This window comes from Mya arenaria, chromosome 14 (genome assembly GCF_026914265.1).
Source record: "Mya arenaria isolate MELC-2E11 chromosome 14, ASM2691426v1".
Lineage (NCBI taxonomy): Eukaryota > Metazoa > Mollusca > Bivalvia > Myida > Myidae > Mya > Mya arenaria.
Genome location: NC_069135.1, coordinates 19,671,816 through 19,694,677, shown reverse-complemented (window position 1 = coordinate 19,694,677; position 22,862 = coordinate 19,671,816). Strand labels below are relative to the sequence as shown.

The 22,862-nt window shown below is 34.6% G+C and overlaps 1 protein-coding gene across 1 annotated transcript in view; it reads right to left on the bottom strand.

Moving 5' to 3' along the window:
* The window catches only part of LOC128217331 (synaptophysin-like), a 39,164-nt gene extending 16,302 nt beyond the window's left edge, over positions 1–22,862 (bottom strand). Inside the window, exons 1-2 of the mRNA XM_052924418.1 lie at positions 22,788–22,862; positions 13,942–13,995 (exon numbers count right to left, since the gene is read on the bottom strand). Coding sequence (XP_052780378.1) covers positions 13,942–13,995; positions 22,788–22,796 — 63 coding nt within the window. The 5' untranslated portion in view covers positions 22,797–22,862. The remainder of the gene's footprint in view (positions 1–13,941; positions 13,996–22,787) is intronic.

The following is a 22,862-nucleotide window of genomic DNA, read 5'->3' as shown; positions in this document are numbered from 1 at the left end:
AAGCCACATTTAGTGAGTGCACTATGGTCATTACTAAACACAATCTGACCAAATTTGGTGATAATTTGACAGAAAAATTATTGATGAGATTATAGACCAATTTTAGGTTATATCTTATTTATTAAAAAGTGATAACTCTCAAACTGCTATGGCAATATTGCAGAATTACAAACTTGTTTAAGAAATTATGTCCATAAACATTTTGACCAAATTAAGTGATGATTGGACAAAGGTTTCAAAAATTATTGATCAGGCAAGACAGTAATTTCTATAATTAAAGAAAGATTAATGACAACAATAAAGCCAATGCTGTGACTATACCTCGCTGACAACAATAAAGCCAGTGCTGTGACTATAACTCACTGACAACAATAAAGCCAATGCTATGACTATACCTCGCTGACAACAATAAAGCCACTGCTGTGACTAAACCTCGCTGACAACAACGAAGCCAATGCTGTGACTATACCTCGCTGACAACAACAAAGCCAATGCTATGACTATACCTCGCTGACAACAACGAAGCCAATGCAATGACTATACCTCGCTGACAACAACAAAGCCAATGCTATGACTATACCTCACTGACAACAATAAAGCCAATGCTATGACTATACCTCACTGACAACAATAAAGCCAATGCTATGACTATACCTTGCTGACAACAACAAAGCCAATGCTATGACTATACCTCAAAACAAGACAACAATAAAGCCAATGCTATAACTATAACTCAACCATTTTTCTTTCTTTCAAAAAGTGTCTATCATGTTCTTAAAAGCTAAAATAAAAATATTAATTTTTATTACACATTTTAAAATTGATTTTGGGCAGTTGTTCAATCACCAAAATGAAATGCCAATTCTTTTACAATAAGGACAACAAATGTGAAGCTGTTTTTAACTATTTACAACTATTTACATATTTGTAATAAGCATATTTTTTACAGCACAATTTGAATAATCTACCAAAGACACAATAAAACTCACCACGCCAAATATTTTGAGAAAAATGATCATCACAATCATTTTTCTTCATGTTGATATTTTCTTAATGCCAGAAAAAGTAAGTATCCTATTCATCCAATTTATTTTCGAGCATCCTGCAATTTTCAATACAAGTCCCAGCAAGTTAAAAAGTAGTGCATTGCAATTATTGTTCTTTTCTACATAATTAAAGAGAGAAAAGCACTTTCAAATCAGTTAAATATCCCTGGTTTTCAATAGCACTGATGATCACTGACGACCGGTAAAACAATTTGTTGCCTTATACTCAATGGATGGAGTCTTCAATACAATTTTCCAGCAAAACAAAAGTAGTCCGAAAGATTTTTTGTCACAAAATAATTGTTTTCTTTTCTCTATAATTAACTAGAGAAAAGTTATTTCCCAGTACTCCTAAATCAGCTAGATATGCCTGGTTATCAAAAGCGCTGAAGTCCCTTAACTAAGACAATTTATTGCCTTATATACTTAAGATGCAAACTTCAATGAAATTTTCCAGCAAATAAAAAAGTAGTTCATAATATTTTCTGCTCACAATAATTGTTTTTTTCTACTGAATTAACTAGAGAAAAAGTAATTTCCAGTACTTTCAAAATCAGTTAGATATGGCTGGTTCTCAATAGCGCCGATGATTTCTAACTAAAACAATTTGTTGCCCTTAAAATACTGTAGATGGCTTTCATTTTGCAAGAGTTTTATTTTCATAAAAATCAGTGGTCATGGTATTAACAGGCTCATTGTATCCTTATATCAATTTTGCAACATATTATAAGACAAATAACACAAATGAGGAGATAGAATAGTCATAGAATATCATTAACGCACATTGGAATGGATTGATTCAGGGAAATTTGCATACTTCTAAAGAGAAAGCAGTTACATTATTCATTTAATCATTTCTTATCAAAATAATCAGGCTGCTAACATTCAAGATTCCATTACGTAATGAATAAAAAAATAAAATATTATTATGAAAACCGCATATTTGGACTTAATATGTTCTTCAAAATAGTTATTTTACTGAATTCCTGAGTTAATTGGTCAAAAAGCTTTCAAGATATACTTGCCCAGAAACTTTACCGAAAAAGTAAATAAGCAATGAAGCAGTTTCTGTTAATTTATTCATTCTCTAAATGACAGAACCTATGGAATTTAACAAAAACAGTATGTATAACTTGTACAATGGCAAACCTGAACTGAACCTTGCCCATTCCGCTAGTACTAGACATGGTAAGTTTTCTTTTCTCAGGCTTAAGATAGGTGGGTGTTTTCGAATGCTGGGTATACAAAGGCATGAATTATGGGTGAAACAAAAATTCACGGAAAAAAGTATCGTTTAAATGTAAAGCCATCTACAATACAGTATCCATTTCTGATAATGGTAAGTTTCCACTCCCCAATGCCAAGATTTTTTCACCATATTCTCGGCATTAGACCACATTTTGTCTTCCATTTCATAATTTCAGTAAATTCCTAGATAAAAACCCAGACACATTATGATATCTACCATTATCATGTAAGTGAAAAATGCCTTGAATATATCTTTTCCATATAAATTCCCTTATGAGCGAAATAATTCTATAATGTAACACTCTAATGCATGCAACCTTTACATTTTCCACTATATCTGACAAAAAAAGTTAGCGATAATCACTGAAAAAGACTGAAGCTCAACTTCTATTATATTATGATATTTTATTTACTAAAGTATGAAAATCGCCATCGATCCCATGAGTCGACATGCAGGCACCAGAGCTGGTTTTCAAATTTCACAGTTTCAGGGGTGGATAAATAAATCACAAAGAATCTTAAGTTAAGAAATACAAGTCAGAAATTAATAGTTATATTCATCTGTTACATATGAAACATGGTAAAAGTTCCATGTGTATATATTCTAAAAGTAAAACATTATATTCATTCTTCACCCAAAAACATCAAAATCTTGAAAATGAACCTAGCAAATTATTTTAATTCACCCCCCCCCCTCCCATTTTTTTTTTAAGAGATATCTTAGTCATAAATCTTACGCTGCTTAGGAGTTCAGGAGCACCTTTATGAATGCAGTTTTCAATAAAATGTTACATATAAGCCACAAATTCCCCAGTTAAAAAGCGCCAAAATATTGCTGATATATTTTGTATCTGTACAGTACACTAATCATACACTTCTTTTATCATGAAGTCAAATGAGCGTATTATAATATTGTATTAAAATTTAAAAAATTGCATCTATCAAGGGTAACTAAGCTATATTGTGCCACTTTAATGGATTTATTTAATAAAGAATTAAAAAATGAAAGATATATATATTATATATAAGAGTCAGCATTAGTTTTTTCTCCAATACATTTTATGCACTAAACATTTAAATTCTATAAGACATTGTAATCATAGAACTGTTCTTCCATACTGGGTACGCCAAATTTAATCACTTTCACTAATGAATGCCCTTTTCCAACTTATATCACACTTCACTTTCTCCTCTCCAAGAAATAATCAACCGCCTTTACGTTTACACGCTATATAATGGTCACTCAAAATTCCGTCATCCGGGAAGCTATATAAGGATACAATGCTGCGGATATGGCGTAGTCAGAAACACAATTTCCTTTCTGTTTCCATTTTTCTCGCTTGTCAGAGCACTAATTACGAGGATTTGCCACATTTTCATGAACACTTTTCCCGTTGTTATGTGGTAATATCCAATAATTTACAGCCTTCATTATGAGTTTTTCCTCATATTAATTAAGGTGACATGGAAATCATCTTTTACACTTCATCTCATCTGACACAGTATTAACACATTCGATGCATTTTAATACAAGAGCTTCATAACTTGATCCTAATGCTCATATAATTTACTCAGTTAATCAAGGAATGTAACTCGAGCATACTTTTGCCAGAGTGAGAGACCTTGCTTGGGTACACAAAGGGCCACTGCTACTCTAATAAAGAAATACAAACTTGACTGTACATGTGTGGGTTTCCTTCCCATTACAACAAGGGTATCTTTTTCATACTTAATTTTTTTTTATGCAAATTTGGTTTCAAAAAGTTAAAATATTTGTTATTTTTAATATTATAAGTGTGAGCAAATGCATAACAGTCAAACAAAAAATAGGTCCAAAAACATGAGCTAGTCATTTTAAACCTAAGCGTCCAGACACTGGTTTTTGTTTAAAAGTTTATTGTTTTACAATGATTATGCAGAAAGTTATAGAACTTATGCTTAGTCACTCTCATTGGTTGATTTCGCGAAAGAGTAGGCTCTTGCGGTGTGGGGAAAAATCGAATAACCTTGAGAAAACCAACGTGTCTGGCTTGATCGACCACCAACAAAACACACACATGTCAAAGCCCAGAATCAAACCCGAGGCTGCCTTAAGTTGAGAAGCGAGTGCACTTAAAACAATTTGCGCTAAATACCTGACTGGAAAATTACCAAAAGAAGAGGTTACACTTTTGGTTTATAATAATGTATAAAATGGATTTGGAAGACAGCTGAAAGTTGATACGAACCAGGTCTGATTCTAGGACAGAAAGTAGTACTGGGGCCATGATCAGGAACAGTCTCAAGGTTAAGTCTAAGTTAAGAATCAAGTGGAAAAACTGTCAATCTTCATTTCATTGTAATTTTCCTTCTAGTTGCATATTGGTGATGAAATTTGATGATTTTTTTACTATTCTAAATTGTTCATTTTCTTACCTTTATTTTTGTTTAAAATGGAAAGAAGATGATTTTTAATAGAATGAAAGTGCTAAGTATGATTCAAAACTTGGACTTGAAACTGTTGTAGTCATGATCTCTGGTGTCCATTTTATGAGGCCAAGTAGGGATCTTAAACCCAATAACTCTCAGCTGAGAGGCGGACACCTCTACCACTCTCACCCTATTTAAACACTGATTATCTGATGATCAGGTCGAAAAAAATAGGTATATGCTGAATTCATAACAGTCTAAAAAATATATGAGTCTACAATAAGAGATTTTTTTTCAGAAAAAATGAACAAAAATAGTTTTGCCTAACACAATAATAGAGCCTAAACAAGAATAGGAACAATTTGTCTGCACATGAATCATTGGAAACAGCTTCAACGAAACCTACAAGAGAATCTAACATGGCAAACATTCAGTGGGGAAGATCACATTTAGCAGTACTACACCCTAGGGTACCATTGCCATGAAAATTCAAAGCCAAATCTATACAAATATGTTTAAGTCAAGCATCTATACAAATATGTTTAAGTCAAGCATCTATACAAATATGTTTAAGTCAAGCATCTATACAAATATGTTTAAGTCAAGCATCTATACAAATATGTTTAAGTCAAGCATCTATACAAATATGTTTAAGTCAAGCATCTATACAAATATGTTTAAGTCAAGCATCTATACAAATATGTTTAAGTCAAGCATCTATACAAATATGTTTAAGTCAAGCATATTTTGCAATTCAATTCAGTTCAATCAATATGACCAGGAGACGTTCAATAATCCTGTAAAATCTTGTGTCCATTAAATAACAAATACCTTTTTGCTGGTGAAGATAACTATGGTTTTATTTCTGTTTAGAAGTGCATAATATTGAAAAATAGGGCTGTAGGTATGTCAAGGTAAATCGATGCAAAATATAAAAAAACCTGTATGAATGTAGGCACTCCTGCAGTCTCTGGTAGAAAGGTGGAAATACAATGTAATAGCTTTAATGACAAGCTTGTGGAGGAAAGAAGGAGTGATTATGGGCCAAAAGGAGGTAAATAAGTTGTTTTTTTGTGTGTTTTTTTAACAATGAAGTTTTGAAAGCTGCACTCTCACAGATTGACTGTTATGACAACTTTTTATATTTTTGTCTTGGAATGAGCCAATTTATGCATCAATGTCTGAAAAACAGTGATATAAGACTGTTGATAAAAGATCAGATCGCAGATTTTAATATCTAAGTTTAAAAATTTATGTTTTTATAATGGCTAAAAGCTTTACTAATGCTTAACGAAGAATATTTTTTTTGCAGTTTTCAAAAGCAATTGAGAGTTATCTTATATGATTGAATTGAAAACATTGATGCCAAAATCAGCTGATTCTGAGACAAAAAATAAACAAAAGTTGTCAAATCGGTCTATTCTGTCAGAGCGCAGCTTAAATGTCTTATACCTATATTTCATACAAAATTTGATGAAACTAAGCCCTGAATGACAGTTTCAAATTGTTGAGAAGTGTATGCCATCAAGCCATCTCAGGTCAATGATTAATATGTACTGCTTTAGACCACATGGTATTCACTGATCAAAATAAATGAACAAGATAAAAAACTTACCTTTAAATCAGCATTTTTCACATAAAAGAACGAATAATAGGCAGATTTAACAAAGAGGTAGGAATTATAGGAGGCCGTTTCAAAAAGCAGGAAAAAGTAGGAGAACAAAGAAAAAGTAGAAGGAAAAAGTAAGAAAACAAAGAAAAAGTAGAAGGAACAAGAGCTGTCACAGTATGTGACGAATGCCCCCGAATGTGACATTGACCTACGAACAAGGTCAGTACATGAAAAGTTGATCTTGCCTTTACGTGTCAATTACGTGAGGTAGGGACATGGGTCTTGCACACGACACGTCGTCTTCGTATGTGGAACACATGTAGCAAGTTATTTTAAAATCTGTCCATACAAGAGAAAGTTACAGCCCAGACACGACAACCTATACTCTATGTCCTTATATGCAGCACTCCATTGTGAATAAACACTAAGTGTGACCTTGACCTTTGAGGTACGGACACGTGTTTTGCACGCGACACGTCATCTTGGTATGTGGAACACATTTGGCAAGTTATTTTAAAATCTGTCCATACAAGAGAAAGTTACAGCCCGGACACGACAACCTATACTCTATGTCCTTATATGCAGCACTCCATTGTGAATAAACACTAAGTGTGACCTTGACCTTTAAGGTAGGGACATGGGTCTTGCACGCGACACGTCGTCTTGGTATGTGGAACACATGTGGCAAGTTATTTTAAAATCTGTCCATACAAGAGAAAGTTACAGCCCGGACACGACAACCTATACTCTATGTCCTTATATGCAGCACTCCATTGTGTATAAACACTAAGTGTGACCTTGACCTCTGAGGTAGGGACATGGGTCTTGGACGCGACACGTCGTCTTGGTATGTGGAACACATGTGGCAAGTTATTTTAAAATCTGTCCATACAAGAGAAAGTTACAGCCCGGACACGACAACCTATACTCTATGTCCTTATATGCAGCACTCCATTGTGAATAAACACTAAGTGTGACCTTGACCTTTGAGGTAGGGACACGGGTCTTGCACGCGACACGTTGTCTTGGTATGTGGAACACATGTGGCAAGTTATTTTAAAATCTGTCCATACAAGGGAAAGTTACAGCCCGGACACGACAACCTATACTCTATGTCCTTATATGCAGCACTCCATTGTGAATAAACACTAAGTGTGACCTTGACCTTTGAGGTAGGGACACGGGTCTTGCACGCGAAACATCGTCTTGGTATGTGGTACACATGTGGCAAGTTATTTTAAAATCTGTCCATACAAGGGAAAGTTACAGCCCGGACACGACAACCTATACTCTATGTCCTTATATGCAGCACTCCATTGTGAATAAACACAAAATGTGACCTTGACCTTTGAGGTAGGGACACGAGTCTTGCACACCACACGTCGTCTTGGTATGTGGAACACATGTGGCAGGTTATTTCAAAATCCGTCCATACAAGGGAAAGTTACAGAGCCGGACGGACGGACGGACGGTGCGATTTTAATATGCCCACCTTTGGGGGCATAAAAAGTAGAAGGAAAATGTTGGAAAAGTAGGAATGCTGGAGAGCCTGTTAATAATGTAACGGTGCAATTTATTTTCAAAATGCCAATCACAGCACTTTCTCATAAAGGAAGCATTTAATCCATTTGAACAACCATAATTGCATGTGTTTTTAATTAACAGGTGTTTCTTCAATTAATAAAGCTTAAACGAGCCAAGAACATTGAAATCAAACAATTGTTTTGTGTTTGCATAATGATTATCATAAAAGGTGAGAAAAAAAATCTAATTCTCAGAAAACTGCTTGGATAATACATATTTAAGGGACTTTCTCATGTTTTGTGACAAAATAAAGTGTTATAATAAAAATACTGTCAGCTGGAATCCATCAGCAAGTGTTGTTATATGCTCAAATATTGTCTTTAAAGTCCTCAATTTAAATGGCTGTAGTTACCCTTTTCCACAAAAGGCTTATGGGTTAAGTTATCCCTCAGATTATGTAACTCCTTGTGGGCGAGTGGTTTTGTGTACCGTATTCTAATTTTTCTTGACTGTAACTGCATGGGTTACGTCCCCACTTACACCAGATTTTTTTTCATACTTAAATTGTATTTTTTTCAGCAATTTCAGTATCAAAGAGTAAAATTATTATAATATTCAAGTGTTTCTAGATATATGACCATGAAAAAAGTTGGTCCAAAAACATAAGCAAGTCCCTTTAATGCAGCCTGTTTCTCCCGTAATTTGTTGTTCATTTCATGGAAAGCCGAACAAGTTTAAGTATATATCTGCAGACAGATACAATAAATAATCATGGAAAACAAGACCTGTAAGAACAAATGAGCGGAAGACCACTAAATTGGTCACATTCCCCCTATAACTGTTGGACACCATTAAACCTGATTGAAAAATACGACCGGGAGAAATCTCCCGTGCAACCCTAATTAAGACTTCCTAATGAATACAATCTTGTTCCGAGGGCTTCCCATATAGCGAACATAAAGTCGGCACTTAGGAATAATGTCACGGCTATTTGTCATTTGTCACAGTGCGGAGATAGGCCCTCACTCTTCGTGGCGATTGGATGATAGGTCAATGTGTTTTTCTCAGAGTTCTTACGAAAAGCCAACTTCATTAGATGCATTGGTTAAGACAGGGAAAATGACAATTTATCAATAAACGGGGTTTCACGGCACTATCATTTCTTAAATAAGTAATTAGGCAGACAGAGAAAAAAACACTACTATTCTGTCATAGAAATGAGACTTTTGGATGAACACACCTGATTTCTTACACAAGTGCTTCTAATCAAAAATGTTCAAAAAGCCTTGCTATTTCAAATATATAGCCCAGAAAATAAGCAAACCCAGAAAGCATTTAACCAGCGCAGTGCTAATGCAAGCTTGTGCTCCTTTAGCCAAAAATGTACAGCATGCATGCCCAACTTGCTAAAGGGCTCCCATAATTTGTATAAAGTAAGATTTGTTGGATGTGCTCTGTTCAAAACAAAAATAAAATAAAATAGGGTGTACGCTACTAATTTAATTTCCATCTCGGATTTTTTTCTTTCCATAAAACACAGGCCTTTAAAAGGCTCTTCCCCACTGCAAATGTCCTAGCAAGCATGCAGTTACACTATATCCAGAAGGTTCGTTCCAGTGCCAGCTTTCACATGCTCCTTTTAAATACCATAAAATAGAGGGCTTGGGCACCTTTCTCAAGCCAGAGAAAAATCCTACCAGCAGCATCTACAAGCTAGCTTAGATATATTGACAGGCTATCACATATCTATCTACAGACTAGCAAAACTATATCTTCAGGTTAGCTAAGTACTATCTACAGGCTAGAAAATCAATATCTACAGGTTATCCATATATATACAATTTAGAGGCTAGCAAAACTATATACGGCAAAGATCTATTTTCATGTAATCTTATATATACCTACAGACTAGCTTAAATCTACCTTCAGACTGCTAAGCTCTAATCATGGGCTAGGTTATCTCTATCTACTTGTAAGTTCTATATAAAAGTTACACCAGCATTACATATAAAGCAAGATATGATTAATCTACTGGTCACCCAGTAAGATCTTTCTACAGACTAGCCAAGCTACGTATATATAGGTCAGTTAAGCCATATCTACAGACTATTTCAGCTATATCTATAGCTCACCCCTATCTATAGACAGGCTTAGATTTTTTTAAGGAATGAATTCAGGGTTCGAATTTAGCACTCGCACACTCGCAAAATGCGAGCCAAAATTGAAATATGCGAGTTGAATTTAAAGACACTCGCAAAAATTTGCGAGTTCAAAATTTGCAGAAAATATGCAATCCTCGAAATAGATATGATCATAAACGATGATGAATTCCTGCACAATAGATATAAAACTAATTTTAGAAATGCCTTCTTTCGTTTTCCCATAATCACACAGAAATTGATGACGTAGATTAACGTAATGCGCACAGACAGGTACTCGTTACTATGTGGCAGGTACTCGTTACTATGTATTTTTGTAGACTGGTCTTTCGTTTCCATTTTTGGTGGCGGTATTTAGCGATAATCGTATCGAGACACAGTCTGTATAATGATGACAAGCTAAAAGATAAGTTTTTTACGCGTGTTGATTATAAAATCGCCGACGGCTGATGGCAATGATCAATCAGTTCCAAAAAAGAAGCCAAAATGAAATAATTCGTCCGTTAAAACTGTTACTATGTGGAAGAGGGAGTGGAACATTAAATTGACCCTCAACACAGATGACGATAGGAACATTTTGCACAGACCAATACTGGCCTGATCAGACTTCCGCAGTTGGTACTGTCAGTGTTACATATATGATGATATTGTTTATTGTACAATTACATGATCATTCATTAAAAGAATTAAACTATACCTTAAGCCATTGTTTTCAATTAAATATATATACTTTTTCCTAGCAAACATAAAGGTTTGCCTTAAAAAATGCGAGTGAGTGTCTGGTTTTGCGAGTTGAAAATTTGAGCACTAGCAAAAATTTGAGAGTATCAAAAAAAGTTAAATTCGAACCCTGGAATTGCAGGGTTGATGTCATTATCGGGGTATGAACGCAATTGGGTTGGACTAAGTGTGTGGAGTCCAAAGAACTCCACGCGTACTTTGACCAGCCCAGTTGAGTTACACCAAATTTACACTAATAGTTCATTATTTAATTAAAAAAATGTTAAAAAATAATTCTTTACAGTAAAAAAAAACTTAAAGTACTCCTTTCTTACCCATTCTGTAAATCGAATGACCCGACTGTAACCAGAAACATTTTTTTTCAAATGACGTCACAATAACACGGGAAAAGATCAACCACTTGAAATCACCTTAAAACGTAAAATTGAAACACTTTTGGTAACATTACATTTAAAAAAATTCTAAAATGTTGATTTATATTTACGGGACCTGCTGACACAATACAAACAATAAAAAGATCAATAGTGGTTCATGTTTATTGTTATGCTATGAATTGCGATCCTAACATATCCGAAGATGTTGTGTTCATCGATTGATAAACCCAATTGCCGAAAGGCAGTTCATTTAAGGAATGGAAATTGAGGTGTAAATATTAACTGCCTAAGCTGTATCAACAGACTATCTTAGCTCTATCCACATACAAGCTCTAAGCTATATCTACAGACTAGTTTAGCTATAATTAGCTGTGTCTACTGGATAACAAATCCAGAACAAGCAATTAGTAGCAAATCAATGTACAGTAATGTTATTTACCTAATTCTTATAAAATATTCAAATTGAGAAAGTCGTTCTGATTATTTCCCCAAGGAAAAGTTAGTTGTGTTGTGATGCTGAAGTAATACAATGAGTATCACATACAAAACAACGAGAGCACAATATGGTAAATGTGCACGTTCACCTGCTGCTGTGCAATATAAGTCAAACAGGGTATAACTTAACTATTATTAACGCCAGAGATGTAAGCATTGCTATACATGTGCCTATTGTCACAATTAACAAGTGGAAATGTAGTAAGTTTCATTTGACTAAATATCTTGCTCGCCACGGTGAAAGTGTTTCAAGGCAACAACAAATGGGCTATGATAAAATTTGAAAAACAAACAAGAAAATTCATGCTCTATTCTACGCATGAAAAACAGTGCTTTGGAGGTTCGAGTATATGAAAATTATAGAATAACTTTACAAAGGGGGACAAGTCTTGTTTCTTATCATTGCAAAATCAAGAGTTGTCTTTCTTTCAAATTCCATTACATAAAGCAACAAATTAATATGGATGAGCATGAATTGTTGAGGGGGAAGGGACATCGTCGTCATGAGACCATAGACAGACAATGTTTCATTTGAAGAATTGTTCTCAGTAAATTACAAAAATGTGTGTCTGCAGTGGAAATCATGTCTACCATCAAAATAATGGAATGTTTTGGTGGAGTAAAAAAGAGGCGGAATTGAAATAGCTTTTTATCTTTTTATATATGCCAAATAAGTCATTCACAGAAGCTTTGTTTGGGGGGAATGGATACTTTTTGGATAAAAATCCCCTTTAACCCTTTAATGCATGTCTACGAGTTTGGCCAACATAGCCGATTAGCAGATGTTGCCGCATCCGGCCGAGTCTATTCACTACTGGACGTAAACGCATCGCCCACATATTTCAATAGGATCATTTCACTATTTCAATTTTGCATCTTTCTTTTTGTAAACAATATCTCGGATGTTTATAAAACTGAAGCTTAACCTTTTGTGTATTTATTTTCACTTGAAAATATCGTCTGCTAAAATAAGAAGGTAATTTTTTATACTGCCAATCGCAGGTGTGATATCCCACTGTGACGTAATAAGACCACGAGGCCGAGAACTGTATGGAAAATCCCCAAATGCATTGATGCGTAAATCATTAAATATATTATGTCAGTTCAATTTACCATTAAACTCAATAAATATTATAATTATTTGAAGATAATATTTTGTTTACAAACAATAGAAACGATAAGTAGCTGAGAAAATGATGAGTAAATTTTCTGTGGAGCTGATTATTGTCAGGCATGGTTCCGGCTAACACTCCACATGTAGTTGATTATTCAGACAAACAATGACAAGGAGAACGCCATAAAGAGAATGCTAACACTCAACTGTAGTTGATTTATCAGACAAACAATGACAAGGAGAACACCATGAAGAAAACACGTACGCTTATATGTAGTTGATTATACAGACAAACATTGACAAGGAGAATGCCATGAAAAGAACACTAACACTCATCTGTAGTTGATTATACAGACAAACAATGACAAGGAGAACGCCATGAAGAGAACGCTAACACTCAACTGTAGTTGATTTATCAGACAAACAATGACAAGGAGAACGCCATGAAGAGATCACTTACGCTCATCTGGAGTTAATTTACTAGACAAACAATGACAAGGAGAACGCCATGAAGAGAACGCTAACACTCAACTGTAGTTGATTTATTAGACAAACATGACAAGGAGAACGCCATGAAGAGAACGCTAACACTCAACTGTAGTTGATTTATCAGACAAACAATGACAAGGAGAACGCCATGAAGAGAACGCTAACACTCAACTGTAGTTGATTTATCTGACAAACAATGACAAGGAGAACGCCATGAAGAGAACGCTAACACTCATCTGTAGTTGATTTATCAGACAAACAATGACAAGGAGAACGCCATGAAGAGAACGCTAACACTCAACTGTAGTTGATTTATCTGACAAACAATGACAAGGAGAACACCATGAAGAGAACAAATGACAAGGAGAACGCCATGAAGAGAATACTGACCCTCAACTGTAGTTGATTTATCAGACAAACAATGACAAGGAAAGGGCAATGAAAAGAACACTGACGCTCATCTGTTGTTGTTTTATCAAACAAACTATAAGCATAACTTAACTATTTAGGCCAGAGTTATGTGCCTTGATATACATGTGCTTATTGTATCTGATAATATGTGTACCAAGTTTTATTTGAATATCAAGAACAGTTTGGGTTTTTGCAAGAAATGCCGCTGTCAACATCAAGGCTATGATCTTTCTTTCTCAATAATAGATGAAATTGCTTCGAAAAACAGAAAAAACTAACACGAAACTGTACAAGAATGTTACATCACTTTGATTCTTACCCATTCTATCGGCTTTAGGATACCTCTTGGTTCCTTTAGGACTCCAAAGAACATCTGAAAAGGAAAACAAACTTATTTAGATTATACTAATTCATTGAAGCTTAATTTTGGGGCATCTGTAAGCTATATGAACCACCCTTGCTGTGATTAACTCTTAGGACTCACAAATTTCATAACCATGGTTCTTTATTAAAAATCTCCCAAGATTTGTTTTGTGCACATATTACTTGAAAACAATGCATCCTGTTGATGCATATGTTGAAAAATAATGGGTCCTCGAGAAAAACAATGAAAATAGAACCTGGGATATCAGTCTTGTGGGCTTATGCTTATGTCAACCGGGCTTATGCTTATGTCAACCGGGCTTATGCTTATGTCAACCGGGCTAATGCTTATGTCAACCGGGCTTATGCTTATGTCAACCGGGCTTATGCTTATGTCAACCGGGCTTATGCTTATGTCAACCGGGCTTATGCTTATGTCAACCGGGCTAATGCTTATGTCAACCGGGCTTATGCGTATGTCAACCAGGCTTATGCTTATGTCAACCGACTTATGCTTATGTCAACCGGGCTTATGCTTATGTCATGCACTGGGATGCCGAGCAACATGGATCAAGCCAAACCAAAAAATTGTGTTATTCAGGGTAACATGTAGGAAGTTAGTTCTTTTTGGTTTTGTCCTTTATAAGGCTGTAAGTTGGAATGTTATTATCCTCATCTGGGAATGGCGTAAAAGTAATCTTCAGTATAGCTTTTTAAACTACAGATCTAACAAAAGCTGCCACAGAGACAGCATGCTCAGTCATTTGGGTGACTTTAAGTTTAATGATTGCAAAGTTTGTTTAAACATACATGGATCCCTGTAAAATTAGATAAAAGGCAAAACCTTAAACAGTAAAAACATAATGGGTCAAAATTTGCAAGATTAGGATGGTTGGGCGCCCTTGTTTAAAGTTTCAATGCATTACATGATTATTTTGCTGAGATATTGTCTTAAATGTGGTTACATGCAAAACCTTAACAATAATATCTTAAGTCAAATAATAAACAGCCATTATTTGCATAAAAGGCAAACAGTTATCTTTTTTCTATTAAAGTTGGATGGATGTTCCAGTATCGTTGTATAAAGTCTCAATGAAATACATCAAGTATTTGCTCAGATATTAGCCTATGAAACCTTAAACAGAATTTCTATGTCGAATAATAAAGGGCAATAATTTGCATTATATGCAAGATAGAATGATATAACTTGATTAATTTAGTTGATTGGATAGTTGGAAACGCTTGACTAAATTTCCAATGCAAAACATGACGTATTTCCTGAGATAATGACTTAAATGTGGTAACATTCAAAAACCTTAAACAGAATTTCTAAGTCAAAAATGAATGGACATAATTAGCATTATATGCAAAATAGATCTAACAGACTCTGTTATTCACATAGGTTGGATGGTTGAATGATATTGTATAAAGACTGAATGCAATACTTCAAGAACTTGCTGAGATATTAACCTATGTGTGCTTTACAGGTAACATACAAAACCTTACCCAGAACTTCTATGTCCAATAACAGGGCAATAATTTGCATTATATGCAGATAGAGTTATCTAACTTGATTAATTAAGGTTGTTGGATAATTGAGAACACATAACTTTCATTACAATACATGATATATTTGCTGAGATGCTAATATGCAAAACCTTAACCATTATGAGACACAAACACTAGGGTGAGTAATATAGCTATCCTTATTTTTTGAAAAGTGAGCTAAAACCCTTTTCTTTAAATTAAGAAAAGTGTTTGTTTAGAGGTTAGGGTCGGTGCCTATTTCGTAGGAAGGGCTGGGTAACCTGAATCATTTTTATACAGGCCTCACTGCTCATGAGTACAAACCAGTGCCAGTACCAGAGTCTTTTTATAACAAGAGCCGTCGTAAGACAGCGCGCTTGACTACGTCGCTTTGACTTAGAATACAATAACGATGTAATAATACCAAGTTTGGTCTCTTTATGTCAAACCTAACTAAAATTATTCGATACATAAGGTGACTTTGATGCTGCCCTCCCACCAGCCCGCCCAAACAATGACGCAAGTCATTCAAATAACTTGATTTCCCGTTATGAAAATGTGGTTAAGAATATACAAATATGCCTTTCAAAGGAAATTTAAAAAAAAAAAAAAAAAAAAAAAAAAAATCAAGGGTCATAATTTGTCTTTTGGGTTAAAACGGAGTTATATTTCTTGTTGTAAGATGGTCATAAATAATTTTGAATTTTATTAAGTGCATTTAATGAAAGGTATAGAAGTTTTTTTAATTAAAATCACAACTTGCCTTTAACTTTTACTTGCCTAAATCTTTAACCTAAGTCAATCAGGGGCCATAACTTGTATTAAGGATATGGAGTTATGTAACCTCATTGGGTGATGGTCCTGAACAATTGTGTGAAGTATTAAGTCAATTGAATGAAGGGTATAAAAGTTATTAAACAGTATCCCAACCTGCCCTAAAACTTTAACCTAAGTTCCATAGTCAATCAGGGGCCATAATTTGTATAAAAGATAATATGGAGTTATCTAACCTCATTATGTGATGGCTTTGAACATCTGTGTGAAGTATTAAGTCAATTAAATGAATGGTATTGGAGTTTTGAGTGAAAATCCCAACTTGCCCTAAAACTTTGACCTGCTCTAAAACTTTAACCTAAGTCAATCAGGGAGCATAACTTGTATTTAGGATAATATGGAGTTATGTAACCTCATTGTGTGATGGTCCTGAACAACTGTGTGAAGTATTAAGTCAATTAAACAAAGGATATAGAAGTTATTAATAAATATTCCAACTTGCCCTAAAACTTTAACCTAAGTTCCATAGTCAATCAGGGGCCATAATCTGTGTAAAGAATAATATGGAGTTATCTAACCTCATCATGTGATGGCCCTGAACAACTGTGTGAAGTATTAAGTCAATTGATGGTAGGTTATTGGACTTATAAGTGAAAATCCCAACTTGCCCTAAAACTTTAACCTGACGCCGACGCCGACGCTGGGGCAAGTTGTATAGCCCACCTATTCTGCAATAGTCGAGCTAAAAAGGCCTTGAGAATTATTCCCTAGTGGGGTTTGAACCAACGACCTACTGGTTGACAGTTGGACTTCTTACTCCAGCCTACTCCCACACTTAATATATACACTATCAACAGCTACAAATAAATAACAATCCTCTTTCTAATACAAGCTTTTATTTTGTTTACATCAAATTAGCCTTTTCCAAATTCTGTGAATGACATATTGCAACATTAAGGGAATGATCTTTTTTGAGAACATTCAGCATTTCATTTTTTGGGGAAAAAAGAGAGGAAAATTGCAAAAAGGTCAAATTATAATTGAAAGGCCTACATTTCTTTTTAACTGGGGAATTCCTGGCCACATAGCTATTAATTTGAAGAAATAAACAACAACATTGATTTAATAATAGTTGACTCATACTTTTTAACAGTTCATAAATCACACTGTTTGGTGTTGTTGTTTTTTTTGTGGGGGTTTTTGGGGGGACCATTAAAGTCAAATTAGTTAAACATAATAATGAATAATAATTAAACTGCTTCAGCTTATATTGCGTCCCTTTAAGAACCTTAGATCTGATAATAGCAGAAAAGCAGGATATTTAGCCAGCCTAACTGACAAAATAGTCAGCTACAGGATATTCAGAATCGTTCTGTATCCTTTTGCAAATGGGGAAAAACATATCCTGGTTCAAGTTATAGCAGTTGGATTTTACAACAATATAGAGCAATGTTAAATGAGAATTAATACCTCCCATAGATAGGTAAAAACATTTCATTGATATTTTTTCAATGGATATTAGCCTATGAGATCTACAGGCAGACTGAAAATCACCAGACTCAAGCCTAAAATTGTGACTTTGGCCTTAAGCTGGCATGGCTCCATCATGATTTTGGAACATTGCCGTGATGTGACTCATGTGAAAACGTGACTCAGCCCCATTTAAATATTGTGTGTATAGGGTATTACCTTGTCCAAAACAGTAGGGTAGGTATTATATTTATTTTCATCATTTTTTTTTAATATTTAAGGCATTATATCATAACGTTTTTGTCATCATTGGGGAATGGCATTAAAGTAATCTTCAGTATAAAGCTTTTTAAACTACATATTAAAACACACAAATTCTTATTTATTTTTTAAGAAAAAGTTCAAACAGTAAGGTTGGCGCCTATTTCATAAAAGGGTCGGTTCACCCAAACCAGAAGTATTTTTTTAGGCCTCATGCCAACACATGACTCGGCATTGTCCTTCAATGAGTATACTGGCCTTCACTTTGACTCCAGGCATCATTTGCCTAATGCTATATGCTCATCATTGGAACATAATGGTCTACTTTTCCGTGTTGAGGTATAAATGTGTCATAAGTTTATGTATTTTTATATTGGTAAATTGGTTAGAATTTATTTTCAAAAAGACCAGTTATAGAATAAGAATCAACTAAGCAAAATATGTGTGATGATACCCTTAAATAATCAAGAAATGTATGTAAGACTTTAATAGCATGAGTTCAATGATAGAGTGATTTGGTCCATGATCATTAAAATTTAATATATATATATTAACATATATTCAGTCGCAGTGTTATTGTGTTCTGCTTGTTTTTGTTATTCTTTACACATTATAATCAATACAGTGACTGCACTCGCTACCCAAATTAATGAAATTATACACAATGAATGGTGTGAGTGTGTTATTTCAATCACAATGGTAGAGGGTAATTTGTTTCAAACTATATTGTCAAGGAGAGCATTCAATATGAAGTGTGCGTTTATTGATTCGTATTGCACACTTAGAGCTAGTGTGCGTTTATTGATTCGTATTGCACACTTAGAGGTGCTATATTAAGAATAATTAATAATTAATGAATAATTCTATTTATCTGGAATGTTCTGAGACTCAATAGAGGTATGTAATGCACGAGCAGTCTGACAAATTAAATTTATGAGCTCATAGTTAACTAAGTGGAAAAAATGCTATCCCAGTATTTTGTATGACACAAAAGGCAATCGGAGTGACAAAGTCCAAGCTCTCATATAATGCACCAGTCAATTGTAACCATGGCCCCCACCCCCCAGGCCTGGCGAATAGCGGAGACTTCAACTTTTGGTCCAGCCCATCTCGGGTAAAATCCTCACCCTGAGGAGACAAACTGCTGGTAAAACCCCCCTGCACTCTAGGGACATCCAAGATAAGGCCCATTCCCCGCTATTTTCTGAGCGAAAACAAAACCACCGCATTCTCCCGGCACTGCGGGGCAACCTGGAAGGTAATAACACAGCCTATTTCCCCTGCTACCCCCAATACACCCCCAGACCGGAAGAGTAGTGGTTACAATTGACTGATGCATAATTAGAATGTAAAATAGGAAGAATGAACCAATAAATGCATACTGGTTGAGAAGCAGTTTCTGACAGTTTTTATACGTTTTTATTGAATTATTTATACATGTTTAAATACCTACTAATATTGTTAACATTTTAGAGAACTACAGCTCAAGCTGCTATTGTCGATAAATTTTTCACATGTGTGACGTCACATATAGTGTATCTAATAGGGGCGCAAAGAGGGTACTGACACTGTTCTGATTAGCTGGTAATGAGAAGGGGCGCAAAGAGGGTACTGACACTGTTCTGATTAGCTGGTAATGAGAAGCATGTTTCTCACAAATCAAATGCGGGGCAGATTTAAGGTGCCTATTGTGTGCTTTTATTATCCGTTTATTAAATATACTAAATATTAGACTGTAATAAGAGAAATATTATTTCATTCTTCAGCGTTTACGAAAAATTTAAACCTTAAAATTTACGACAGTCAATTCATACTCGAAATCAGGCAGACACTAAATACCAATGATATTTTGTTCATTTCTGATAGAAACTTGTGTTTAAGTGAATATGTGGGTGCGAAATAAGCATGACACCAGTGTTCACAAATATGTACACAATATCATCGTTTGTATAAATCAATTTAGGAAAACCTTGTAGCTATTCATAGATATGCAAATTAGGTTCACACGCATGCGCAAAACGCTGCGTGTGACGTTCCCCCACGTGTAAGTTTGTGTACAAAATGAAAAATAAACATTAAACATAAGATAATAATAAAAGATACTAACGTGTCTCGGTAAGAATTTCAACTTTTGATTGCCTAGTTAGCATATAGTTAAATTGCAATACCTTCTTTATGAAGATCTAAAGAAAGTACGCGAAAAAGCGATTAGTCGGAAACTGCTTCTCAACCAGTATCTATATTTTCTTCATACAAAGCTTTGGCCAGGAAATAAAATCGAAGTCCCACATAAAATTCAGCTGAATTAGGGATATAGCGCTGCCATACAGTTCATCACATGAATTACGGACACAACGGACCATGGACATTACGGACCAGACATTACGGACCAGATTTAGGGACACTACGGACCAGATTTAGGGACATTACGGACCAGATTTAGGGACATTACGGACCATCTTCAGAAACTTACGGACCATGATTTATAATGTTTTTAAACATTTTTTTATTAATTTATTCACTCATTGGTCTTAAATTTGTTAATAAATACTTGAATATGAGTGCTCAGTATGACAATTATCTTTAATGTAACTGTGAAAAATCCCGTGAAATTCCAATGTTAAACATGTATTTTTAATAAATTATTATAATAATGTGAATAATAATGAACGAAATATGTTTTTATCTTATAATGTACCATATTTCGGAACATTACGTACCATGAACTAAACATTACTCACAGTTTGTTTAAGAACAAAATATATAATATAATTGAGATAATTATGGGCATTGATTTATAATTTTACATACAACTTATGTGTATTTGAAAATGTGAATATTAATGTTTTCATATGTGATCGATTGCTTTCTGAAATAAACTTTGGATCGTCATATTTGTTTGTTTTCCGTTTCATCTCTTTTAATTGAAAGGTTCAGTGAAAGTGCGCCGTCACTATGGGTTTTCACACTTTCATGATTGCCAATTAAAGGTTGTCATTATGATGTTTGTTTCTTTTGTAATATACCGCCAGGTACAATTATAACTAATAAACACTAATTAAGGCAACATAAATTGCCAGTTTTAAACATCAGTTTGCAAGAATTGCAACAAACACACATCGTTTATTTAATATAAAGCAAGAGTTGAGGTTTACATCCTCACAATTTCCAATGCCACAAAACTGACTAGATCTATAAGTATGCCTTGCGCACGTTGTATCCACTGTTCTAGAGGTGTTTATGCAAACCACCGCGCTGTGGAATGCGACATATGTGAACGTTGGCAACATCTACGCTGTGGTACAGGTATAACCACTGCCCAGTATGATGCCGCGAACCTGGATGGTACCGAGTTAGAATTCACGTGCATCACGTGTTATGATGAAGCTCGGCCAGAGGAGTCTATGAAAGTCCAGGTATGTTACAGTTTTCTCATAAGATTGGATGATGAACTTGGTAAACATATAACTAACATAGATTTCAAATTTCAGTTTCGGGAATGGTTTAAACTGATTAACCAATAGCTTGTGTTTAAAACATATCATTTTAACATTATAGGACGAGACGATCAAAAACAGTGACGTCCCAAGGACACCAGACCACATCATGCGGCTGCCAACAGCAGACAGTGTTCTTGAGGGTAGCCAGATGTCCGCAGCCGCCGGTATCACCCATGAACAGGCATCTTTAAGGTATGGTCCTTAACTTTTATTTTCGGGAATCAATTTACATAAAAGGTTACAAGTAGTAGTAAAGGTTATATGTTTTTATTTATGTAATATTTATAAAAAGAATAGCAATAAAACACTTCAATTCAAATGGAATCGCGGACATTGAAAATGTGTAATTCTTTTTCAGAGACGAGTACGACATGGACACGTCTGATTTTGATGTGACCCAGCCCGACCGTGAACTGCTCCAAGAAAATCATGAAACGTAAGTTGTATATATCATGTATACACTGATATGTTCTTATATGTGCTTGATTTATTTTGGGAAATAAACTGTTTTGGAAAATATTTCTTCTGTTGCTTTTAACTGATTTAACTGCCAATCTTTCAAATTTCGTTCATTATTATTCACATAATTGTTAAAAAAAACATAGGTCTTTAACACTTTTTGGAATTTCACAAGATTTTATATTGAACCATTGATCTATTTGAATTTCACAGGATTTTTCACAGTTATATGGAAGATATAACGTCATACTGAGCACTCATATTCAAGTATTTATTAACAAATTAAAAACTAATGAGTGAATAATTTAAAAAAAATGTTTAAATCATGGTCCGTAAGTTTCTGAAGATGGTCCGTAATGTCCCTAAATCTGGTCCGTACTGTCCCTAAATCTGGTCCGTAATGTCTGGTCCGTAATGTCCATGGTCTGTGACCCCATCACATGAGTCATGACTAATATTACAATTAAGATGTCAAGGCAAAAAAATGGACAAAAAAGTTATAATATTTGCTTCCAACGCAGTGTTAGCCAGGAATTAATAGATAAGTCCCACATGAATAATCGCCAATAAAGGGATAGGCGCTATCCTATAGTCATGCACATGACCAATCTGTCATTTCCAAATATTCTAGATCTTTGCAATTGATTTTTGACGCCGATTTTTCAATTTTAATGATTGCATGGGGTTATGAAGATAATGACATTTAGCTAGAACCATTCAAAATGTAATAGCTATCAAATGGCATAAATGAATGTGCTGTTATGACAGTAAAGGATAAAAATAAAAGGAAAAGTTGACGTTTCTGAATTACCTGATCCATTTTGATTGGTATAGTAAACAAATGTATCGAATGCCAAAGGTCGACCGTCTTCTTGGTCAAACTATA